Source organism: Cyanistes caeruleus, chromosome 19, assembly GCF_971803275.1.
Source record: "Cyanistes caeruleus chromosome 19, bCyaCae1.hap1.1, whole genome shotgun sequence".
Lineage (NCBI taxonomy): Eukaryota > Metazoa > Chordata > Aves > Passeriformes > Paridae > Cyanistes > Cyanistes caeruleus.
This window is the reverse complement of record NC_141719.1, coordinates 5,226,593-5,252,997: the sequence shown is the minus strand read 5'-3', so window position 1 is coordinate 5,252,997 and position 26,405 is coordinate 5,226,593. Positions and strand designations below refer to the sequence as shown.

Below are 26,405 nucleotides of genomic sequence, written 5' to 3'. Positions count from 1 at the left end.
TTCAGTCATGAGCAAACAGATCTAACTAATAGACCTAGCATTTTAGGTGGAAATTAATTTCCACAACCTCAAACACATTTGAAGTGAAACAGATTTTTCAAAGCAAAGAAGTGCTACAGAAGTTTGTCAGTTTGGATAAACTGGAACAGCTCTAACTCGTTTGGATTTGTCTGAAATTTGCCAGCTTTACACAGTAAATCTCACCACACTGCACAGAACTCAGCTCAACTACGTGCTGAAGGGTTCCTGAAACTCCTGATGCTTCCAGTGACTTTAGTGATAATCTTGAGCAATTTACCATTTCTATGGCTCATCATTTTTCATATTTCGTATTTCCTCATCAATGAGGAAAACATGCAAAATTTGCAAGCATTTTCATATGAATATGAGCTGAAAAGAAAGGAAATACATATTGACAAATTCATAAATCCTTTGAGGAAGTGTTCAGCCTAGGTTTTGGGTAAAGTAGGAAAATCCTTTGTATTCCAGGAAAAGTATAATTATTAATGCAGTGTAACAGCATACATATGTTTCTATCTGTGTGACAAAATTTTTATCTGTGGGATGACATCAAGTAGACAGGATTCAAGAACATACTATCAGCCACTGTACACAGATGCAAAACTTTTAACACAGACTAAACGTTAAAAACACTAAAAAAATGTATTTTTCCTTTGCTTCTTTGAGGAGAACATATTTTTAAACAAATGAAAATTTCATTATATTTTTTCATGTACTTAAGCAAACTTCTATCCCAAATTGAATGAAAATAGCTGAGAATACTCTTGACAATAAACTGTATTTCATTATACTTCACTTCAGCCATGCTCTACTTCAAATACACTATAAATGTAGCTAGTTTTAACCTGAAATAAAAGAATACAGCTCAGGTTTAAAAAAAAAAAATATATATATAGCAAGGTTTTTACAAAAGGTTTCCAAAATTCTGACCGTCTGAAACATTTAAAAATAGCCCTAGGAAACATCCTGGTAATTTACACACACAGTGACACTGAGGTGTACAGGTCTAACAGGAGTTTTTAGGCCTATTATGGGGCAGGGATGTGTAGGACATACACAGATGCAATCATTCTGTAAGTTAAAATCTCAAAACATTATATGCTTTAGCAACCTTTATCTGTTTATTGCCTCACACTTTTAACAAAGTCACAGTTGAAATATCAGCTATAAAAGAAACATATTAGGTTTACACATAAAGGTTATTTTTTCCAGCTTATTTTAAAACAGTAGTTAAAATTAAGCGCTTCCCTGGCAAAAATGTAGAGCAAATGAGTAATCCCACTGAGGTCTGCAGGACTTGATTTGTCAGCACACAAAGTTACAGCCTTACATCTGCAGGAAAAGCACTGCTCAAAACTGCTTCTACTCCAAGCATTTTAGAAAAAATGCAGCTTAAAAATACCTTAACACTGAATATATTACATTAGGAAGGTGAGTCTACCTTTATGGAGAAATAATGATTATGAATGAATTCCATTAAAGCATTTTGCAATATGGCTTTTATTACTTGGAAGCAACAAAGCTCTGAGCTACACTTCACTGAGGCCAAATTTCTGTGGATTTTTGTATTTTACTCCCCCTAAAATAAAATTTTGGGCTTGTTCTGTGTGTCCAGTTTTATGACAATTGTAGAAACTGAACTGTTTTTTTTCAGATGAAGCCAAAAAAGCCTTTGATATATTGAACAAACTATAGACCAAAATTCCTCTAATGCACTCCAACATTCACTTACATCTGCACAGATCCATTAGATATTCAGCCACAAGCTTATCACTGCAGTTCATCAGGACTGAAGATAAAACTCAGCTTCAATATTTGACAGCCTGATGCTAAAAGATTATCTACTGAGAAATAATCCAATCACTGTTCTTTGATATTAGAATCCTTGGCAGGAGGCAAAGAAAAGGAATACCAAATTGATCTTGATTACTTTATGGGGCTTCCTCTCATAATCTCTATACTGAATTTCCTTTTATCTTGTACTTCTGCTTATTTGCTGCCGTGTTTATGACTAAGTTTTCAAATATTCCAATATCAGAAGAGAAAATTGAGAGACTTTGGGATGCATGCTTAATACTCCAACAAAACAGCTTCTCCTGCTCTCAGAGAGGTGTGACTGGGATTTCGAAGATCTTGAGGCTCCGTATTAAAAGGAGATGGCATTCTCTGGGGACCCAAAAGAGGGTCAAGTCAGACGGACAGGAAGAGACTCAGAGAGAAACTGAACAGCCCAGGGGTAAAGAGGGAATTCCCGAGCCCGAGTTCTCCACTTACCTTAAGGATATCCCCCCGTTTGAAGCTCAGCTCGTCATCCGCGGTGGCTTTGAAGTCGTACTTGGCGATGGCTTCCATGCTGGGGCTGCCGCGCCCGGCGGTGCGGGCGGTGGGCAGGAAGCGCTCCCCGAAGCCTCCGCTCCTCCCGCGGCCGCAGCTCCCGGCTCGGTGCGAGGCGCCGGCCCCGTCTCTCACATACAGGGAGGCCGGGGGACGATCCGCCCTAGGGCAGGGGGAGGAGGAGGAAGAGACGGGCCATTAGGGGAAGTGGCACGGATCGATGGCCGGGGCCGCGCCCAGCGCCGCTCCCTCCGCACGGCGCGGCGCGGCCGACGCTTCCTCCCGCCGCCGCTCGCCCGGGCCCGGCTCGCCCGAGTGACGCGTCCCGCGGCCAATGACCGCCCCTGCGCTCCCGGGGGCGGGAGCGGCACCGCCACCGCCACCGGCCCGCCGGGAGCTACTGCCGCTCCTCGCCCCGGGGCTCGCAGCGTCCCGCTGCCTGCGGCAGAGCCCTGCCGGCCGGGCCCTGCCCGCTCCCGCCTCTCCCGGGAACCTCTCCCGCTCCTCGCACCGGTAATTGCAGCGATATAACGGGGGGAGGAGCGGCCAACCGGCTCCCCGAGGGCCCGGGAGGAGAGCCCCGGGCTCCGCACCACGCACAGCCCGCGGTAGGCGAGGGCGTGCGCTCCGCTCCCCCCCGGCTGCCCTGGGAAAGACCCGACTGGAGATGCCCGCCCCGATGGTTTGGGTTCTACCATTCATACAGCTCACGTCGATTTCAATACAAGCTAGACAAAGCAGAGAGCGCTATTGGGTTTTTGGAATGGTAATGCCAATCAGAAAGTGTCCTCAAATACTATGACACAGAAACAAAAGTTTGGGCTGACTCTAAGTAAAAGCAACCATCGTGAAATTACAGTGCTTTGAGCAGCAGAACATGTTAAAAAAATCTTTATAATTCAGTGTGACAATCAGCAAGTTTGTGTCTCTTACAGGCTCAGAGAAGACATTAAATCAAACCTGGCAAGTCATATATACACGCTGAAACCACTGAAAAGGCTCAAATTCTGCTCTCAGGTTTGAAAAGGAATAATTTACTAGAACTCCAACTACACTTGATAGCAGAGAAGCGAAATAATCAGAAAAAAACCACCAAAACACAAGTATGACAGTCTATGAGTTAAAACCCACCTTGAAGAGCTAACAGAGAGCTGGCACTTGCCAATGACAATTCCAAGACATAAGAGATCTGACAAACACTGGTGAACCCACGCACCTGCTAATTCAGGCTCTGTGGTTGTGGCCCAGAAGGAGCCCTGCTGCATGCAAAGGCAGCAGATGGCAACAGTAATTTCTCATTTCAGAGAAAAACCTGCCTTACATAAATGTAATTCAGCAATTAACATGCTTATATTCCATGAGCCCCACGTTTGTCCAACCTTCAGCTCCCTGTAGAGAATAATGAAGCTTGAGGCAAACACCAGAACTGAGATTCTATCACAGGAATCTGGCAGAATGAGAGGTTTTAACAGGATTCACCTTGATCAAAAAAAAAGACCAGCTTAGCAGGGTCTCCACACTGACAGAGCTTTGTGATTTCTCTGGTCCTCCTACACAGCACTACTAAAACGTCAGCAAGGCTGAAAACAGAGTCACCCATCACAAAGTTCCCAACAGAACAATCTCCCTGTGCTACCATGACTGATGGAAATAAATGTACTGGATCCGAGCTTCAACCAACACACATAATGAAATCCATAAAGTGGATCATCATAGCTACATTTTGGTAATAATGAAAGATTTAGTCTCAAGGCTGATAAAAACCTTCTTTCTGAAGAAAAAACATCCACTGTTCCACAGTGGAACACATCATAGCAGCACACTCATCCAAATAGCAACAATTACTTCCCCTCACCAGAACTATTTTCTCTTGCTGATTCTACTGTGTTGTGTTCACTATCTCCTCACCTTTCCAAACTGGCCTCTTGGGGTTTGTCAACTGATGGTACTGATAATTTTCTGCTATTATAGCACCATTAAAGGGCAAGATGAATGACAGTCTATGAAGCAATGGAAAATGCTCAACACTTGTTGACCTGTCTTGTACCTTTCATGGTAAACATCATTTATTTCTAGTCCTTCTTAAATATTACTGGAAGCAACCTGGGTGTTTCTAACACCACCACACCACATGTGAAGACTTTCTGCCAAAGGAGCATGGCTTGAAAACCCCAAGTTCCAAACCTAAGAATGTAACACCAAGTTGCACAACTTAAGTTGCACACTAAAGGTTTGAAATACATTTAAAGAAAGAAACTACTTCAACTTATAAATATTCCCTTTTGGGGGGCACACAAGCATTGCTACTCAGTATTGCATTACCAGCTAAGAATTACTTTTTTTAACTGAAGGTGTTAATACACAACTTTCTTAGAGAAACTGATGCAGCATTTCCAAGAACTATACTGGCATTTCCCTGAGCTTAGTAACAGCACAATGTCGGGAAATTTTCCAGCACAATTCAAGATGAAAGAGATTCATCATGCAATACTCTTTAAACATGCATTAGTATTACTACCACCATCGGATATACTGTCAACATACAAAGGAGTGATGTTTCCAGGTAACAATGTTAACAGCAGCTGCAGTGTACAACAAAACTTCAACTTTTCTGACTTTATACAAAAGTGTAGTTGAAGTTCTGGTACTAAAGTTACATCTGAAACAGGGAAAAGCTTTGAAAATATTAAACCAAGATACTCACACAGCAAATGTCATGAAAGGTAAAGTCAAGGCATAATTCCCTTAAAGTCTCTGTGAACAGCAAATGCTTCCTTAAATCTTATTTAATAAGTTCTTACACACTCTCAGCTATGCCATTATTAAAATATGAACAAACCAACTGCATGAGGAAAAAAAAAGCACAGCTGTATCTGCTTCAGGCAGAGAGCAGTGCAACAGGACACGTTACTGCAGTGAACCCAGTCCACAGACTGCAAATGGAATAAGAATGCTGTGAATGAATAACAGTCAATGTATGAATATGATTACATGGTATAAAAATTATCAGATGATCTTGCTAAAGAAATGACTATGCCTTCTCAAAATATCAATGTTTCTCACCTTACTGTGACCAGGGTAAGACTTCCTTTGCTCTTAAAAATACTGGGAGGGGTGAGAGAAAGAAAAGGCAGCAGATGCAGCCAACAGTAGTGCTGCAGCTCAGAATGGAATAAAAGTAATTATAAATACAAACATCCCTGTTGTGGCCAACAGGAAACAATTCTCATGTTCACTTCAACAGATATTTCAAAAAGGCAAAGATGGGCTTTTTACACTACTCTTAGAAACAGCATGGTTTTTAAACAAAAGAGAGCTTTCTCATTGTTCTCTTTTCACTGTTTTACTGCTCTTCTGGAAAGTGATACAGGCAGGAATAGAACAACAGACAGTTTAGAAAGCCAAAGAGAGGCAAGATGGATCTACTGGGAGATTTTGGAGAGGATTAGATCCTAAACTTCATCAGCTGTTTTAGGACAAAACATTACTAAGGGTGGTAGAAAGAAAAATGTGTGCATACATCATCTAGAAGACATGCAGAAATGCAAGTGCCAGGCTCTAGACAAAAGAATAGAAAGTAAAAATTATAAGGGCAGAACTCTAATTCAAATTTACCAAATAAGGAAGTATAACATAATAAAGGAACAAAGTAAAATATAAATTATATTATCAACATATAAACCCCAGAACATCCAGGATCACAAATGAACCCCCTGATCTACCAGCTTAAAGTGATTCAACTTCCTTCAGCACCGGACAACTCAAGATATCACTTACAAAACCAGGCTGCAGCACAAAGCACAGATAATACTATTCAGATCAAAACGTTTTATCAGGTAACAGAAAACTTCACCTTTGCCAGAATTTATTTACTGGCAGTTCTTTTCTTTCTTATTTTAAACTGTCTAAAACTGCTTTAAATGTTATAAGCTTAGCTGGTATAATGAAATACTTAAAATATTGCACGACAATCAGCCTAAGAAATTATAACAAATGAAAGGCACAAATTCTCAATATCCAAAGTTTGCACAGAAATGGACCGTGTTTGAAGACTAATTTACCATCTGTGGTCCTTCAGAATTTGTCTCTTGACCCCGGGCATTCCAGAATTTTTGGAACAAAGAATTAACTTCCCTAAGCACTGTATCTGTGAATTGCTCTTGCAGTTACTAACTGTGCTACAGAACAGTTTTCACTGTAGGTTATAAAAGAGGTGTCTGAGTCAGATGTGGGAGTTAACAAAGCTGCATCCTTGTCTTCTACAGATTATTTGAAACTATATTGGCAAGTCAAACCTTATCCCACAAAACCAGTACTGGTTCTCAAGCAGGAAGTTCAGAAGAGAAGGAAAAGGCCAAGAGAAAAACGTTCTACTCCATCATAGAAACTCTCATTTCAAGGGTGACCCCAAAGGTGTTTGGGGACAGTGCGGCAAGGATGTTATCCTGCCTACAGGGTACTCACAGACTTTTAACCTTTGAAAGCAGCCTTAAGTTATGGAATTCTTTTTGGGGAATACAAAAGATAAGCCCCAAGAACCACGACCACCCAGCACTCCCCAGCCGTAGGGCAGAGAGGAAAGTGACCCCCGCCCGGTGTTCCCTGTACGTGAGCCGGGAATCTCGCCGAGCCGATGACGCCTCTACAGCCCAGAGCTTATTTCAACCACCCCCCACCGGCAGAGCCCGCATCCCCTCCACCCCCCGCGCCCCGGGCAGGTCGGGGCCCGGCGGGACACGGGGCCAGCGCCGAGGCGAGTCCCTCGGAGCGCAGCGAGGAGAGCGAAGCATCGCGGGGCGCAGGCCGCGGAACCGGGGGCTCAGCGTATGCCCTCCCTACTCCCCGCCCCGGCACGGCCCGCGGTGGGCGGCGGCCGAGGGGGCTCGGCGGCCCTCCACACGCCCGGACTCACCGCGCAGCGCTGGGCGCTCCCGCCGCCTGCCCGGCCCCGCGCGGCCCGGCCCGGCCGCCGCTCCAGCGCCGCTTCAGCCGCCGCTCCGGCCCCGGCCCGGCCCCCCGCCCGCCGCGCCGCCGGTCCCGCAGCAACTCTCGCGAGAGCCGCCCTGTCAGTGCCGTCCGCGGGAGCGGCGCCTGCGCGCTCCCCGCTCCGTCGGGAGCGCGGTCACGCCCCGCGCATGCGCAGTGCCAGGCCGACCTTCCCTGCCCCAGTCCCGGGCATCCGTCTCGGGGAGCGCGGGATTCGCGTAGGAGCGGCGCGGAGCGGGAGCAGCGCAGCAACACGGGCCGGGCGATACCCCTGATAGGAGGGTGCAGCCAGGCGGGGGTCTTGCCAGAGAACAAGAGGGCAAAGTGAAAGCTGCGCCAGGGGAGGTTCTGGTTGTACATCAGGAAAGTTTTTCCCACGGAAATGATTATTAACCACCTCCATGGGCTGCCCAGGAGGCGGTGGAGGCACCATCCCTGCAGGTGTTTAAGGAATGTGGCACTCAGCGCCGTGATCTGGTTGACATGTAGTTGTATCACAGGTTGGCCTCGCTGGTCTCTGAGGTCTTTTCCAGCTAAATAGATTCTGTGATTCTGATATCGAGGCTCTATCAGCATCCCGGGGAGGAGGCCCTGCGTACCGGTTTCTGGAGGAGAAGCACGCCGGCTTTGTGCGAAATACTTGCCTAATTTGTCAGTATCTCCACTTATCTGTAAGACAAGGCCATCTACCACACCATGGAGCCAGCAGGGAGGAACTGATTTACAAGTTCTCTAACTACCAGAGGTACATCCCAGCTTATCCAGGCAGTATTTGAGCAGACACCGAGGGGTGCAGAGCTGCTGACCAAGCTCACAGCAAAGAATACAGCTGGTGAGCCATTACTTGACAACTGCCATCTCTCCTGAGCAGTGATTAAAGCACCCGTGCTGTAGGAACAAACAGTTTAATCACACATGGCAATTAGAGTCCACAGAGGCCAAAATTCAGACTGCACAGGCAGCTAATGTCAGGGTTTGCATGGATGACCCTCCTGACATTCTTTTCGCTTGAAAATAGCCTTAATTATATAGTAAAGCAGTTCCTCAGGTAAACACCAGGCCTCAATCCTTTGATAAAGGCATAAATAAAAAAGCTTTTCTCTGGCTTTAGAGAGGAAAGGTGGTTTCTCAACAAGATGCTTTCGAGGACTCTACTCCCACCCCCTGAAGGGATGAGTTACTACAGGGTTACTTCTATCCCTCACCACTCCACCACCTCCAAAAAGACACCAAGACTAGAAATGGGCAGTCGAAGCACAGCCACAGTGTCCAGACATCAACTGCAGAGCTTACAGCTGGGCTCATGTAAATTAAGGATTATTGTGGATCAAAGTCTACAATTTAGGCACAGATAACAAGCAACAGGTTTGTTTTACAACAGAGATGCACATTTGCAGCCTCCAGTTAAACCCTTTATTAACACTGGTTGCTCTCCCCAGCTGGACTCTGCCCAAGGGGTTATGGTTACATCCATACCAAGACCAGAGTACCATCAGAATATTTATCACAGCCCTAGACAATGTGGCTTACAAATTGTGTTCAGCAAACATTGACTGCTAACATTCTCATTATAATGCTTAAGCAGCTTGATAAAGATTGGATGAAATTTGTGCTTTAAACCCTTGCCAAGTTCATTTTCTCATCCTAACAATATTGTCTTTAAGGGATTTTAACTTATTCCCAGATTTGAGTATTGGGGGAAGATGTGAGTTCTTCCCATACTTTTTTCAAAACGTTGGAAAGGGTGGAGAAAAGGTCCTTTAGGAGTTGAGATGTTACAAATGTTTCAGACATTCTTTCTGAGGATGCAGACATGATTAATTTACAAGTGACACCAAGACTGAAGAAACCAGAGCTAGATTCTGAGAACCCTCAAGTCCCCAGTACTTGTTCCTAGAACAAGTCCTACAGAATCTCTGGTTTCACACCCTCAAGATGGGGATTCAAAAGTTCATAGTAAGTTTCTGTAAGTTAAATAATATCTCAAAGAAGTTATAGGAGCTACTTTTAGCTGGACATGAAAAGCCAGCTATGGCCAACAGCTGCCAGTTGAATGACAGCTACTTTATGAGGCTGCAGCTGCCTTACTGTAAAAGGGCAGTCCTAGAAAATCAAACAAGCAACAAATTTCAGGAATAGCAGAGATTAGCATTACAGAAAGATATTCCTGACTGAGGAGTTGCTGATATATGCTCGCTTGCAAACCAACCCATGTAGAATGTTGTGACAAACAAGTTAATACTTTATAGAAACACACAACTTATTGTGCAATACCGTGCAGCTTTGCTACAGCAAAAGCCAAAATCCTGACATAGCATTAGGCAAGGGTGAAAAACAGAGACATTGTTTTGCTAAGGGTTCATTTTCTTTCTTTTTTTTTTTCTTCAGTCTAGGAATAGCTTGAATTTTCTGTGACAGTTGACGATGATAAAATATAATCCAAGATTAGCTCTGAGTATTTTAAGAAGGTAAGAAAAATCCTTGTGTCTGACATTTCTTTTGGATACCTTTTTTAACTTCTCAGAGCAGTCTTGGGAAATAAATGTATGGGTATTGCTATCAATAGATCAGAGGAATATTTGTTAAAATGGGTCAAGCAGCCACTAAAGGTTTTAAATTGTTGCTCGGAATAGTTGTATTAATGCCATGTTCTTAAGTCTGTTCTTCTCAGTCATGAGGATCTGTTATCATCAGGAACTACAATATGCTACTGACAATTTAAGGAACTTTGTTGCAATTTTTTTTTAAAACCATCTGGCACAATTATTTTAATTAAATATGTTTATAACATGCACCTTTCTTCCTCTGATGCATTTCCTGCTTTCAAAGAACTGTAGTGGCTTTTTTTGAAAAGCAAACCCCTGACTGGCTGAGCATAGCTGAAGATGCTCAAAATTTCATGCTGTGATTCTGCTTTGTACTGCTGCAGCTTGTATAGGGTAACACTGTGTGCGTTGTGTATAAGTTGTATCTAAGCAGCCTGATGTATGAAGCAGGACACAAAGCTTTCTCCCATGGAAAATCAGACATTCTGCTACAGAGATGTGGAATAGATGTAGACAGGCCCTGAACAATTTTCTTCCAAGGTGAAAATTTACTGCCACAAGACCGTTCTGACAGCTGTGGGGGTACTGCCTGGACATACATCTCTGTCTCAGATGTGCAGGGATACAGTGAGTGTGGCACAGGGGGAATGACAGGAATGGAGGCACAGCATGGAGGGAATAGAGAATGCTGGGAATGGAGCTATTGAGATTTATTGCATTAATATTACCTTCTTGCCTTCTTCCCCCCACATCAACCCATGGTAGCCTCAGTGTGATAATCAAACAATGAACATTAGCCATAAAACCCAAAACTATTCCATTTACTACATATTTGGGTCTGTCTTGGAACAAGGTTGTTTCAAACAGCAACAAATATGACCTGCTCTAGGAAGATGCTGAATACCTTGAGAAAACCTAACACTGAGGTTCTAATCTAAAGTCAGACCACAAACTGAAATAAAACTGCAGGTACCACACACTGGCAACAAATTCACTTCCTTTGTCAGCTCATATTGAAATGGACACCAAGGAGGGGAGTCTACAAGCCTTAACTTTTGTTACTAAAGTTTCTCTAAAATCTTAATTCAAGATTTAGGTTTCTGGTCTATAGAATTTCCCCACATGTCCATATTTGGAATATTGTGTGGCAGGACTAATTAGGGAATCAGACAGCAAGGCTAAGGAAAAAACCTTGTCCAAATGTGTTTTTTGTGTCTGCTCTTTAGAGAGCAGGATAATGAATGAATTGGGTAACTACTTTGCTGTATATTGGTGAGTTGGTCTAATTTTGATTTGCAGCTTTAGGCTAGTGCTAAAGGCAACAATATCAAAGGGAAAGAATAGATGTATGATAACAGATAATAGATGTGTACACATATAAATATATAAATATCCATATTCTGCCAAAAGGGAAACAGAGGCATAGAGGGCTTGCCCAAAGCCATAGAATAAACTAAAGCTAGTGTTCAGCAGCATTAGTAACAGAATTGGTAGTTTTTAACTTCTGAGCCAGCTGAAACCCTCCTAATACTCTGCCCTGACTTCTCACACACACCCTGAACTGTTATCACAACTGTCTCTGTAAATCTGCCCAGGTATAATCAATAAATGTTGGTATTTGTGACCAAGACAGAACAGCTGATCTGTCAGAACAGCTTCACAATTTTACTCATTTCAGATCTCAAGAGCACTTGTGAAGCAGTTTAATCACCATGTAAGACAAACAGGCTGTTCTGACTTTTATAGACCAGGAGACTGGAAAACTCAAAACTAGCAGAAAAAATGTCCAAACCAAAACTACCCATGAGTCTTACACTCAAGCAGATTCCTTTCCATACTGCCTGTGTTTCTGTGGTCACAAAGAAGAAATGACAAGATTATAAAACTGACTTTGTAGGAAAGGCTGTTCTACCTGGGACTTGTAATAACTGTCACTGACATTAAGAACTTAAACAATAAAATTAGTTGGCTGGGGTCACCCAGCTGCTTAAGCTCTGAAAGCTCTGAAAGAGATCTGTAAAAGAGAACCAGATCCAACTATAGTGTGCCATCCCCCTTTCTTTAGTACAAAAGGACTTCTGCTTTCTTCCTACTCCCAATCCAGTCATTTGTCATTTTCAGCACAGCCTGGAATTGTCAGTTCCATTACTTCTCATTTTGGAGAAAAACAAAGCAGATGCTGCTTATTATGAAAAGGCAGAATCTCTCTCTTTTGAGAAATATCTTATCTCACTTATTTTTTATAGACACTGAATTACGTGCAAAGCTCCTATTTATTAAGCAATACACAGGAGCTGGGAAGTAATGTAATTCAGCTAAAACAAAATACTATCTTCCCATCAGCTTTGGTAAAGGTGGTGGTCAACTCAACTACTCCTTTTAATTTTTAAGGCTGAGACAGGTTTTGTATCAATCTTCCCCTTTCAATTCCTTTTTCCACTACACACATTACAATTCTAGTAATTTCTCAGCATCTGTAATGAAATATGCAAAGGGGCGGGAGAATCAGACAAACAGCAACTGCCTGTTCTCAACAATGCAAAATTTTCTCACTGATTTAATGGTATTTAAATTATTTTGCACTGCTGTTCAGAAATTCTACTTGTCAAATACTGATTAAAATGCAACTTTGTCAGAGAGCTTAGCTAAAAAAAATAGCAAAGAAAGGTTTGGGGTTTTTTTTTGCATACAATACCTGCTTTAAAGTGGTCCTACTGAAATTCTCATGTCTGCTCTACCAGCAGCAGCCACCCTGGTCAGGACTGACTGAAAGGCACACGCAGGGAGGTCAAATTGTTCCTGTGGATCTGCTGGGCTCCACAAGCTCCTCCAGGCAGAAGCTCACGGCAGACTGAGCCCTGGCTCTGCCCATATGTTGTAGCCCCAGGAGGAGCCAGCAGATCCCTGTGCTGAGACTGAAGCACAGGAGCATGAAATGAAGCTTTTGCAGACTATCACATAGGTTTGGATTGTTTCTGTAAGCTCACTTCCCACCAAAATTATATAGGAGGCCTTTACATGGTCTAACAACTCCAGGAAATAAAAGGATGTGGAGAAAAAAGCACTCAAGGAATAGTTTTGATAGCTATTTAGAAGCAAGTATGCAAATTGATCTGAATTTGCAAGCAAAACTGACTTATTTGTTCCATACCAAAATATTACATTGCTATAAACATCCAGAACTAACATTAACATTAACATATAACATTCACACACAATTCTGCAGTATTAAAAAATAGAGAGGTTAATGACTTGAGCACTGTCCTGTAGATCAGGTCCAAAAATTACACCAGCTTAGTGCCTCTTGAGTGCTTCAGAGCATTTGCCTCAAGTTTCCCTTGGTCACCCCCTCCTAAAATACGTGGGAAAAGTCCTCTCTAGATACCTGTCCTATTTCTGAATCTGTAGCAACACTGGCCAATTCAGGGGTGTTTCTGGTCCTCCAGCCTCCCCTGTAATAACGGATTTCAGTGTTTTTCATTTATTCTCAGGGCTCTGCAAGCACGAGGTCCCTGAGGTGAGCAGCTAGATCAGATTTACCAAGGAGGAAGTAAAGGCACCAACAGGCTGTGCCAGCCCCTGTAAGTGCACATTTCATTGACAGAAATTCTATATACAGTGTACTTGTGAGTGAAAACAGGGTATATTAGGGGCTTGTTTAAGATCCACAGGGAATCCATGTCAGAGGCAGAATAACCCAGATTCCAGATCTCTGTTCAAGATATATCTTTACTCTGACCTTTTATTTAAAACCTTCAACTAATTAAGTAGCTTTTATTGGGGTAGAACAATCTAAGAACTAGGAAGGAACTAATGAGAGGAACTAATGAGATGCTTGTGCAGCACTAAGCACAACTCAGGATTTTGTGTTAGTGCAATTGAAGTAGGACATTTCTCTGCCTTCCTTGTACCATCTCTAAATTACACCAATTCCCCAGATCTGCCATTTTGTTTCCTTCAAGTCACCAAAACCACTTTCAGCATCACTCAGGTGTTGTGGGGGCTTTTGTTAACTGATTCTGGGGAACTCTTTTGAGTAACAAGCTCAGAAAATGCAGGAATTCTGTGGCTTTGATTCTCCTCACTACAATTTAAATTGTATTTAAAAGAGCTGAAATCACACCTGTAGAATCCTGCACTGTGTGTATCCAGACACTGTCAAAGTAAACTGTCTCGAAGGAGTATGGAGAATCCTCCCAAAATGCTACATTCTCATCCTAAACTGCATCTACAGGGAAAACAATGCAGAGCTTAAGCTCTTTGTACCAAAATGCAAACAATTGCACCAGGCTTTGGCATTTGTAGTTTAGCAAGCCAGTCGAGTTTTGTAACAAAATATCGCACATGGTAACTGTCACATTGGAACTCGGGATAATACAAGCTCTGCAATGAATTACAGGAGTAGGAAAGGGGTTAAAACTGATGGACATACATATTTTCAATTTACCCAATTTACAACGAATTTGTATGTCAAGCCCAAATGCCTGCAGGCAGAGGCACAGCAGTGAGGCATCTCTGTCTCACACCTCTGACTTCCTTTCCAGATTCTGCAGAGGCTTAGATTTCATGTTAAGATTACCGGCTGGGTAGGTTCGTGTGTTCATCCCTACCACGGTTTCCTGTGCACCTGGCACCCTGCGTCTGCCTTCACCTCATGGCTCCCGAGACTGTCAGTCTGCCGGTTCTCTACTGCAACAGCGGCTTTTCAGAGGAAGATCTGCAGGTGTCACCCTCCCCTTGCAGCTATCACCTCCTCCTACGGCACCGCAAAAGGGACTCACCTTGTCTCTCACCCTCTTCCCTGGGGCACCCACCACGGCCTGCCATTAACGAGGGCATGGAGCCTCGGGCCACGAACCGCTCTCGGGCCCTCTCCAAGCCCTCCCGCGTTCCCTTCACCCCAGAGTCACTTCACTACCCCTCACCACCGTCCCCACGACGTCTCCCCAGCTGCCTTGGGCTGACCCTTGCCCTGGGTCTCCGCTCCATCTGCCGCCCCCTCAGCGCCGCCGCCCTTTCTCCTCGGCCTCCCCTCACAGCTGGCCCTGACCTGCCGCCAGGGCGGGCGCCCGGCTTCGCGCGCCACCCCTGCCCAGCCAATCAGCGCTCGGCATGCGGGCGGCCGGGCGGGCTCGCACCAACCAGACAGCGGCTTCTTGCGGCGGCCCCGAAGCGCCCCCGCGGGCCCCTGGCGCCGGGGCGTCCCGCCTGCCAGCGACCGAGATGGCGGCCCAGGCGGCGCGGCGGGCGAGGGGCCCCGCCGGCAGCGCCCGGCGCGGCGGGTGAGTACGGGCCGGGCGGCGGGGCAGGGCCGGGCTGTGACCCGCCGGGGAGCGCGGCCGGGGTCCCCACCTCGGCTGGGGACTGCCCGCCACGAGGAGGGAGGCCCGAGGCAGAGCCCGCGACGGTCCCGCAGCCCTGCGGCCCCATTGCCCGCAGCTCCCCGGAGCGTTACCCAGCGGCTTAGGGGAGAGAGGAAATTAGAAAAGGACGCACAAAAGGCAGTCCATACACGTCTTGGCAGCTCGGCGCCCCCGCGGGGCTTCTCCCGCAGCTGCGGGACCGGCTCCAGCTTGAAGCGCCACGGAGCATCCCCGGGCACCGGGCTCGGAGCATCCCCCGGGGCTCTGCGCTCGGAGCCAGGCCAGGGGGTGCCCATCAGCCGTGGCTGTGCTTGGGGGAGCTGCAGTTTCATACTCCGCATAAAGGTTTAGTGTCTGGCCCCAGATTCTGGCCTTTAGGAGGTTTTCCAGTCTCCTTCCAGCTGGGATAGCAGCCTTCACTCAGCCAGTTCTTTCATATTGCTTCACGCCTGTGCCTACTCCATCGCAATGTTCTGATCAGAAGTTCGTGGCACACTTCGTTTTGTCTCAGACGTCCACGTGTTCTATTTTCAAAAGCTGTGATCCATACAGTTCTTTCTATTCGTCTGTTTGGGAGCTTTCCCCTGTCAGGATAACAGAAGCTGTTATTGATAAGGAAAAGCTTAACAAATCCCCTTTAAAAATGCCATTACATAAAGCACCAGAAGTTTGTCTTAGATTATATTATCTACCCAGAAGATAGAGAGGAAGGGAAAACCCATAGACAGGAGCAGAGAGTGTTTTAGTTACACATTTAACACTGAGTTTTCACAGGAAATCTTGTGCCATGGAAGACTTTCCTTAAGTTAGGCTTACCAGTCTTAAAAGTTACCATGATAGTAGCAGAGACTATAAGCACCCATCTATCTTCCTGAGGCAGCTACCAAGGTATAGATACTTCCATGTTTTCTCGGGAAAGGAAGCTACTAAGGAGTACTTCTTTAAAATCTTATAATTTCCTTCAGTAATTATAAAATAAACTTCCTAGCTGAACAGACAGCTCACACACAATGGGACACAATGGAATAGTAGCACATGATCTCTATGAAACACTTTAAGTTACTTAGAAATGCAGGTTTCTGTGTAAACAAACTGTTACTCAACAGCTGCTGTAGTGCATTAATCTACAGGGCTTGCTCAGATATAGTAAAATTTGAATACCCTAGCAGGAGAACTAAATTTATTTTCCAAGATGCTTGCCTAATATAGGCATACATAGAAATAGCTACATGATGCTGGTTTTATGCAAGATATGTTTTTTTCTTTAGAGAATTGGTTTATATTTTCTATCTTTTACTCAAGCTTATTGAAAAATATTTGCATAATATTCTTCTTAACCATGACCTTTTAAACAAACACCTTGCCAACATTTTTTGTCTGGTGAGAGGATTAAGATATTAGTGCTTCTAGCCTCGGTCACCAAACAAATCAATATTGGTGCTGCAGGTAGAAACAAGAAAACAAGCCTTTGTCCTTTAATCTTCACATTACAGCTCTGTTTACATCTTGATCTGTTAGAACCCTACCCAAATTAGGTGCTGGAAACCACTGCAAACACTCAGACCAACTTGGTCCAGGCAGAGACAACCATGAGAAGGTGTGGGTTGGGAGGGTTTATATCCATCCCTGGCTGGCTGGGACTGGCCAGGAGCAGAGCCAGCAGCCATGGCAGGTTGGCCAAAAGGCAAGTCCTTGGATTGGGTTGGCCAAAGAGAGTGACATGCTTGGGCAGCATTGTCCTGCACTTAGACCCATGGATTGGTTGGGTTCACATCTGTGATAATGTATGTGTTTGAACACTAAATAATGCACTTTGGATTTCTGGAATGCTCTGGAGGGAAGACTGGGGAGAGATTCTTCAGGGGCTGCAAAGAGCTGGTTTTCTTTCACAGCAGAGTGCGGCAGCTCACTGCCCTATTTGTAGACATGGCTCATCCTACATGTGTTAATCATAAAACTTTCATGGGTCTTGTGAGAATAGTAAAATACACAATCTGTGAGCTGCCTTTCCTAGGTAAGGGCTGTTCTGTGCTTGGAATGGGTGTTTGAGCTTGGTATGAACGGCCTTCAGGTGCTGAGTCTGCTCTGGGGAACTCCCAGAGAATACCTTCCCATTGGCACAGTGTTTATCAAATATCTCCAAATGCCAAACACTAGTGTAAGATTTTTTTTTTTTACCTAGATTTACTATAAACTATGAATACAACACCTTTATTTATAATCTAGAATTAAGAGGAAAAGCTGCTCTTTTGTTTCTGAGTCAGTGTATATCAGCAAAAATTGATTTGTTAAAAGGTCCTATAAAAGCTTTTTAAATTTTATTTTGGGCCATTTTCTTTCTGTGGTTTTCTAACATTTCAGTATTATTTCTTTTTAAATGGAGGTACTTATACAATCCTGGTTACCATAATAATTGATAACATGATGATGAATGACAGCTGCCACTTTTGCAGTGAATTCTTCCATAGATGTGCTGTAAAAATTTCTGTTCAAGACATTATGCCACAATGTCTCAAGTCTCTAAAGAAGCTGGAGGTGCCCTTCCACCTTTCAGAATTGTGCCTCTTGTTGCACTTTTCACTTTGACCCAGTGTCTTTCTGTGGCAGGCACTACCTGAAGCAGAAAAAGTGAAGCAACCTTTTAATTCCCAAATTTTTAACCAAGTAATGAAAAATGAACACAGCAAATACTTTTCAGATTTACAATACCTTAATTGGAAACCATATTAGCCCCTGTGGAAACCGTAAGGTAGAGTATACTAGCTTTGTAATTCTTTTGATCATATTTCTTTTTGATAATTGCTTCTCAGCTCACCAAAATGAAATTAAAAACAAAAATAAAGGTGTTTTTTCACTTGTGGAACATCTTGTTTTATCAATCTTAATTTCTTAAGTAAGCCAAAGGTCTTACTTTACAAGTGTGCCAAACAATTCCCTACTCCCCTTTTCCCTCTTTGTTGCTCAGGTTTCATTTTGAGCAATGACTCTCTTTTGAAACAGTCCAACGTTCAGGTCCTGAATGTGCTGGAGAAAGTAGGAAAGAGTCAGATATTTTTTTACTGGAAAACTCTCAGCAAGTAAGGTTTAAACAAAAAGTAATTTCACCTCCAAGAAGTACAGTTGTCAATGGATGACAATCTCTAAGTTCATTTCACGTTCTGTTTGTGATTCAGTGCAGAATAGACCTCTCTCTGATTCCTGTTATTTAGGAAGGGAAGCAGAGACTGTGAGATCAGCACCTGATTCTTCACAGCCAGGCTCAAATGAGATATTTGACCACTACTGAGTTGATAATACTTAGCACATATGCAACACTGTTTCAGAGGAGCTCACTTTACAGATACTAATAAATTTACTTCACAGTCTCCCTCTGAAGCAGATATGCATATTCCTATCTACAATCTGGGGTTATTGAGGCAGAGAATATTTAGCTGGCCCAACTTCTGACAAATCTTTTTTTCACAGGCAGATACTGAAGCCAAGAAGTGTGGCTGCCAGCTCCCTTGCTGTAATTATTCCATGATCTCAGTGGGTCTCAAAGCAATTGACAGTATCACTTGATGCACCTTTGGAAGGCCATATATCAGCAAATGTGCCCGTGTGGCAAATTACCAGGCAGACATCAGCTCCTCATGAGTAGGAAGACCATATGGTTCTGCTGATATCAAAACAATCAGCTCAAATCAAAGCCATTTTCTCTAAGGCAGCTGCTTTTTTTGGTTATTATCTGTGCCCCCGTGTTTCTATTCTCAGTGACAGATCAGGCTTCTGTTCTTGAGGAATTCACTTTTGGCAGCAAGAAATGTTCACACTCCCCATCATTTTTCATAGACTAATCTGTGTTGGGAATTTTCAGTAAATAACATGGAAGCATCAGTGATTGAACACTTTAGGGAAAATAGTATCATTAGGTTGATTTATTTTTCTCCCTAAAGACAGCAGCTTCTGAAACACATTTTTCTTTCCAACTGTCTATAAGCTATATAATTACCTGACCTTTCTTTTTGCTAGTTGTTTTATAAGTTTTGTAGGTAATATATAATTCTGTGTAGTTTTTTATTAAAATTCAACACTGCTATCTCATACTGATGGTTAAATGATCTGAAATCCTTGGATTTCAAAGGAAAATCTGAGTCACAGTATTTTTACCTATATAAATACACTGGCTGCATAAGACATTGTTATTCAAGAGATGATCTGGTAAAGAAAAGGGTGAACGGACCCTTGCAAAGTTCTGCTGTCCAGAGGGATGTTTCAAACACTTGCTGATACTCTGAGTTTACAAGACTGGCTCTTTGCTCAGGGAACGTCCAAACTGAAACAAGTTTTGGAGGGGGCATGTGGATATGTTTTCTGATTTGAAAAGGATGTCAGACACACATGGAAACCCAGGCACAGAACCCAGTCAGTCATGTAAAATAGAGATATTCTAGGGTGGGTTGCAGGCCTGTCCCCACAGCTGTGGGATAACCATTGGCTGGGTTTGGCATACAGGATTCCAGGCAGTTGGCTTGCTGTTAGCATTGGATTATTTGGTGAACCCTATCCCGGTTTTCACTCTTGCCCAACAATTTGGAAATATTTTTCAGACTGAATGCAACATGATGACACTTGAACACTACATCTAGCCATTCCCAAGTTTCACAAACTGCATTAGGCTGGAAAATCCTGAGGAGAATGGAGTGTGCTGGGAAAGTGGAAGGGGTAAACTGGCTGTACTGGGAGCATGTGGTGTCTGATTAGAGCAGCCACAGCTTCAGGCATCTCTGATTGTCTGCAGCTGAGTATTTGACACCCTCCAACATGTCCCAGCAAAGCAGTCCCATTTCATTTCTGCCCTGCAGAGTGTAACATGTTGACGTGACTAATTGCCTGGGCAGACAGAAGAGAGATAAGAATGGGGAGGACAGAAAGAAGCAGATATTCCAGTGTGGAATAGCAGTGCACAAAACTAGGATGGGTCCAGGGTGTGGAGGGTCCCTGCATCAGAGTACAGATGGAGGTGGGAATTGCAGGAGTCCCTGAAACAGGAGTGTGGGAGGGGAGCACACAAGGACCTTGCAGGGTCAGGAGTGAGTGGATGCACAACTCTGCAGATTTGCAGGCTGCCTCCAGAATTTATTAAATTGCTGCAGCCTCAGTGTGTGAAGCTATTTCCTGAGTGTTTGCAACACCTCTGCAATGCATGTGAGGTATTTTAGTTGGAATGACAGAATTCTTGCAGTTTTATTTTGATAGATTCTGTATTCAAAAGAAAGTGCACAAATCATATCTTCTATGGCTCCAGTGCCAGTCCAGGTGAAGAAATTGAGGAAGGTTGGTTTCTCATCCTAGTCTGTCTTTGCTATTGGCTTCAGTTACCCCAGGACTAAGATAGCCTAACCTATCTGGGGTTAGCTGTGTTTGGAATTTTTGGTTCTAAATGAAAACCCTTTTTAAACATTGGAAAATTAAACATTCTCCTTCTTCTTTGTATCTAGATTGGCACAGGAAAGATTTGCCTTCTTACTTTCTCTCAGTGAAATGTCTACAGTCTACCACTGCTGGTACCTTAAATTAGGGATGTGAGAAAAACTAAACTGCTTCTGGGCTGGTCAGTGTCTTCAAATTTTGGAGAAGCCCTGAACGTGTGCAATGATGAACCAGTGCTTTGTGCACCTCTGTTTGTTTTTACAAACTCTTCTAATGTTGTCCACTATATCAGCTTTTGAATTTCTTTAAGCAGAGAATATTCACTCTTTCCAACCCGTTCTTTGTATTTTTAACACCCCTGGTGTGTTTCCTGCTTCCTAGCACTGAAGGACTCCAGGGTGGTGTTCCTAAGCATGCAGATAATGTGCTTCAGACTTTAGGGAATGGCGTGTTTCGCATTCAGGATCACATTTCAGTTTGCTGCCAGAATCAGAATGTCACTGGGGGCAGTGCAGAAATTCTGCCTCCTGCCCAGCTCAGCACCCTGCCCTCCAGCCATAACCACCCAAATGTGCTGGATCCTTTTGAAATCCAGATCCAGAGAGAAATTCAGGCATTTAGTTTTGTTTGAACAAGTGAGGGCATGGTACATAAGTCTTTCAGTAGATCAACTAATAAATCTTATCTTGAGGGGACTAAAGAGAAGGATCATGGATTTATTTTAGTCCTTTTATTGTTAGTGACCAGTTTCTCCTTAAAATCATCTTGTGTTGCCTTCTCTTATGAAGTCATTCTCAAATTAAAGGCAAGATACTAAAGCCCTGAACTGCTGTGTGCAAACACACAAAACTACTTTTTCCTTCTTCCTACTCCCTGCCCTCTGCTGGGAGCTGTTTGTCAGCTTCTCTCCAGTAACTTTGTCTGATCTTCTTTTTGCAGTTGCTAATTGGCCTGGCAGGGATATGAAGTCACTGAAAATAACTTTATTCCCTCATTGTGTGCACATTGAAAGGGTCACAGAACAGAAGAGTAGGGCAGAGTCCAGACTGGTGGCTCATGCCAACCAGCCTGGCAGCCAAAAAATGGCACTTGCAGGTGCTGGTTGTGGTTTTGCAGGCAGGTCTTTGATAACCAGCACTCTGAATATTGAATGCCTGCTCCTTACCCCCAGAATGCAGGTGCAGGATGGGACAGAGTGGGTTTCTGAGTAATCTTTTGGATGCCTTGTTTTCCTTGAAATTATGCAGCATTGTCAGAGATGTGCTGTAGGTGACGGCTACGAGGATGGGATCTCCAGACTCCTTTGAAGAAGGCAGTGTTGTATAAACCAGGGTAGTAAATCCCAGCTGGCAAAGGCTGGTCCTTGTTCTATCTAGGAGGTGTGTGGGTGGTTGGGGTTGATTTGCATATCTAACTGCTTCCTTGTTTATTTGGATTTAGGAGAAGAATATGTCCAAGCCCCGTGCTTCTGTGTGATATTAAAAGATAGAACCAGGAATTATTAACCAACAGAAAGACTTTCCCAAGAAAATCATAATCTTATAGTATCATGTTGTGCTTATATGTGAGAGAGTCCTCTGGAACAATGTACACAGATCCTTTCTTTTGACCAGAAAAGACATTTTGTGGAAGGAGAACAAATTTGTGCCATGGGAAGTAGAGGAGGGTGAGCTAGAGGAGGGATGTGAGCTCCAGAGCTGCTTCCCCTCAATTCTGTTAGAGCCCCACTTTTGCTGAAAAGAGAAAAGACCTGGATCCATGGTCATCTGGAAATGTTTTCAGGAGTTCTTGCCTACCTACTGGTCATCAGATCCATGCTCAGCCCAGCAGCACAGCCTTGTCAAAGGTTGGATGTGATGTTCAGCAAATGGAGGAATCATTCTTGCTGGCTCCATTAGAGATTAGCTGGACAAAGCTCCTGGTAGATAAGAGTAACAAGACAAATAGCCGTGGGTGACAGCTTGCTCAAACACCTGGTGGAATCCAGGCTTTGTCAGCTATTTTTGGAGGTTTGCCCAAAAGTCTGTCAAGACTAGTCATACTCTTAACTCTGTACTTCAGGGAATTTAATTCATCTGTGGATGCCAGATTTTGGGGAGAATTAAGCTAACTTCTGAGTTACAGGGTGGGTTGATGCACTGTTAGAAGGACTTTCATCTCCCTAGTTCTTTTAAAGACCAATCCTGTAATTTGAATTTTGTGAATTTCATCACTTTCTTATCCTAAAGGAAGCAATGTGGGAGACTTGATTGCTTCCCCTTCTGTTTCTACAGATGGTGATGTGGTAAATGTAGCCAAGCTCTTCTCTACCTAGGAGACATTCTCCCCTGAGGAGCAGTCCCCTTTTGCTGGACATGCTTACAGAACTGCACAGCCATGGACCTCAAGGAGAAGTGTCAGGTAGGTTTGCTGATAACAGTCACACCTAACTTAAGTGTTGAGTCCTTTAAAATGTCTTTATTATTTTGGGTCAAGATTCCCAGGTAGCATTATTACATAGTGGTATAATACATGGTTAGTGTATCAAAGTTGAGAGTTCTGTCATCTTCACATCCCTGTGTTAGTAGGGAAATCCTTTGCAGGGTGGGACTGAGGCACCACAGTGGAACAGCACAGGTGGAGTGTCCTCTGTCACACCTGCAGTGTCTCTTTTGAGCTCTAAGCTGAGGCTCCATTCCCATGGACACTCAGCTTGGCTTTACTTGAGAGGCTGAATTCACTGAAAGGTTTTCTAAATAAACCCGGGCAATGAAATCATCTGTGTCCAGTTTTGCTGATGGTAACTTGGGGTCTCAGCCAGTTCTGGTGAGAGAACACTCTTGACTTTCCTCTCTGGTGTCCCTTTCCCCAGCACACCATGACCTTTAATCTTCTGGCTGTCTCTGTCTTCTCTGTGCATCCCTTCCTTGCTGTTTTGTTTGCAGCAGCAAGAAATGGTTCTGCTCATTAGTGCAAAGCAAAGCACTAGACTGAAAGATACTACAGCAGTGTAAGTGACTTTTAAAGGTCAGTGTTTCACATCAGCTGTGGCACTGGCCTGCTCAGCTGCTTCTTTGCTGGGTTTCTGCTCTGAGCTGTGCTAGACTAGGAAGGCCTGGGCTCACTGCTGCCCGAACCTCTTGGCTCTGGAATGCTCAGAGGAAGTGTTTGACCTATGTTGTTTTATATCAAATTGCTTTATTACTATGGAGTTAACATTCCAATGAGGACAATTATCTACTTGTTCTCTTGTTAATGACATCATGGGCTAATCTGGTATTGATCATTTTAAGAGATGATGCAATTACCACTGTGTGCAGGGGTGTGTTCTGTGTAGGATCTGAGAGCACCAAAGAGAGCAGGGCATAGCAGGGACACTAGTGGAAGTCACTATCTTTGGCTCACCTTTCTCGTTTGACATTCACCACTGTACAGTGCAGGAAGATCATATCAAATTGCTGGACAGGCAGCAGCATGGACAGTATTGTAATAGACCTTTAAAACACCTATTAGGCCTCCTGACAAAGAGGTTACGGGGGAATCATGGTTTTCTCAAGTCCCAACCTCCTTTTCTGACTTCCTAAAATTTTTTCTCCCTCCTTTCTGAATGGGAATTAAAAATGAAGGCAAGAGATGATCACAATCTTTTAAATAGGAATTTAATAACCCCACAGATACATAAAGCTGCATTTTACAACTTATTTTGTTTGGATTCTGAGAAAAGACCATGATTTTATTTTTGTTAGCAATCCCAAGCAGGGGGCCTGGAACTAGATGATCTTTAAGGTCTCTTTCAATCCAAATCATTCTGTAATTATTATTTGGTGCTAAGGAGTTTGCTTTTTTTTTTTTTTTTTTTTTATACTGCAGATCCTCCTTCCACCCCATTTAAGGTGGAATCCATCTTCCTTCCCAAAGTGAAGAACTTGGACACATATACACTGATAAGGGAACAAATTAACCTGCTTTGTAACCTCAGCAGTAAATTTAATGTGCTAGGTTTATTTTAAAATGCTAAAAATAAAATGAACCCACGTGAAAACATCAGTCCCAAATCTGGTTGAAAGCAATCTCTTCAAAATACTTGTGTGGTGGAGAGTTAGCACTCCTGGGCCAGGAGACGTGCTCAGAGCACTGCTGAAGCATGGACATCTGTCACTCAGATGAGAGACTTGTCCTCTGGCTCCAGTTGGCTAATAAGTTCCCTTGTCAGGAATGGCTGAGGATCAGAGTTTGTCAGGTGTAATGCAGGCTGCCTTCCAGTTTTTGCCAGAAGCCAGGCACCACAGAGAAAGGCAGAGAGTATTTTAGGAGCAGAGCCAAATCCTTCTTAAATTAAATGTGCTGGTACCTTGTTCTTTATCCTCCTCCTCTGACTTTTTAATTTTCTGTGTATTTCTGAAGTGAATTTAATACTTGTGAAAGGTGCCTGAATTTCTGCTCCAAGACCACTCAGCACATACTGAGAGAGCAGCACTGATTGCCACAGGACAGTGGGAGGCTCCTGAGTGCGTTGCATTAGATGGAGGCTGGATTTGCAGCCACGCTAACAAAAATTATTGACATCATCCCTTCCACAGTTACCCATAACAACTGAGCTGTATTGTCCCAGTGTAATTGCTGCAGCCTGGATACAGCACCGTGCCTCCTGGCCAGAGCCTGGAAACGTGTTCAGGGAGCCTGTGCTGTGCTCCACATCGCTCCAGCTCCAGCACTGTTGGGCCTTGTTCCAGGTTGCCTAACAAGAGCTACAGTCCTACCTTTGAGCTGAAAAGTAGCCCAAGTCCTTTGCCACTTCTCATCCTGCCAGTGACTGTGTCTCTGTTTTTATTCCCTGCTGTTCTCTAAAAGCTGAGCTCTTCCAAGGGCTTTTTCACCAACTGATCCTTTTTCCACAGGCATTTCTCATTTATGCTGCAGATTTTGTGTGGGTCAGTCCCTACCTTTATACTCAGCCCTCTGTTTCAGGTCCCAGTTTTATCTTCAAATCCAAGTTTTTGTCTTCTGCTCTTTAATTCTATTATTTAATGCACACATGCATATCCAGATGCAATTTCTGATACCAGTTGATATTAGAAGGAAGCTACATAGTACAAATTACTGCCCTACACAAAACACTTCAGAGCAAGGTCTCTCAGCAGTGGGGTAAACAAGAAGAAGCAATTTGATCCAATTCCATTTGTGTCCATGACCAAAGCTGGAGGTTTTGAGGTTGGGACCTCTAACTGCATGAAGCACAAGGATTGATCCTGGTATTGCACAAGCAAGTTATTTTATTCACTTTCATTCAAGTTTCCAAAAGGTACACAGCTATGGGAAACAGATCAGCAACCACTGTGATAAAGAAGGGGTCTTACAGGTGTGTTGTGTGAGGGTTTATCCACTCTTACCCAGTCTTGTTGTTGATCTTTTCTTTTTTCTCTCCTTTTTTCTTTGTGTTGAAAGGACTAGATGAGTAGTTCCTTAGCAGGCAGGAAAGAAAAATTTTGCCATTAGGACATTTTCTTGTTTTCTGCAGTTTAAAATTGTTGTCTAGGAAACAAAATGCCCTGCAGAAGGATAAAGGATGTTTTGCCTCTTTCTCTCTTCTTCTTTCTCCTGAAGTTACATTAAATAAATACAAATTGTCTGCTACCCTTCAGCTTTGGCTCTGGGAGCTTTATGAGATTACACACCGATGTGTACCTCAGTGCCAACACACAGGTGATAACCAGACCCTGTGTTGGGTTTATTGTGAATATTGAGGCCACTTAATCTCTGCCCT

The 26,405-nt window shown here is 43.7% G+C and overlaps 2 protein-coding genes across 4 annotated transcripts in view; one reads left to right on the top strand and one right to left on the bottom strand.

Moving 5' to 3' along the window:
• The window catches only part of GRB2 (growth factor receptor bound protein 2), a 56,530-nt gene extending 41,609 nt beyond the window's left edge, over window positions 1–14,921 (bottom strand). Inside the window, exons 1-2 of one of the 2 annotated variants that reach the window (XM_086856823.1) lie at window positions 14,813–14,921; window positions 2,296–2,518 (exon numbers count right to left, since the gene is read on the bottom strand). In XM_086856823.1, coding sequence (XP_086712949.1) covers window positions 2,296–2,373 — 78 coding nt within the window. In that variant the 5' untranslated portion in view covers window positions 2,374–2,518; window positions 14,813–14,921. Of the gene's footprint in view, window positions 1–2,295; window positions 2,519–7,267; window positions 7,367–14,812 lie in introns of those variants that run through there. The other variant, XM_086856821.1, reaches the window with a different exon arrangement.
• Window positions 14,922–15,058: 137 nt separating this feature from the next.
• The window catches only part of TMEM94 (transmembrane protein 94), a 50,392-nt gene continuing 39,045 nt past the window's right edge, over window positions 15,059–26,405 (top strand). Inside the window, exons 1-2 of one of the 2 annotated variants that reach the window (XM_086856792.1) lie at window positions 15,059–15,169; window positions 22,936–23,062. In XM_086856792.1, coding sequence (XP_086712918.1) covers window positions 23,039–23,062 — 24 coding nt within the window. In that variant the 5' untranslated portion in view covers window positions 15,059–15,169; window positions 22,936–23,038. The remainder of the gene's footprint in view (window positions 15,170–22,935; window positions 23,063–26,405) is intronic. The other variant, XM_086856789.1, reaches the window with a different exon arrangement.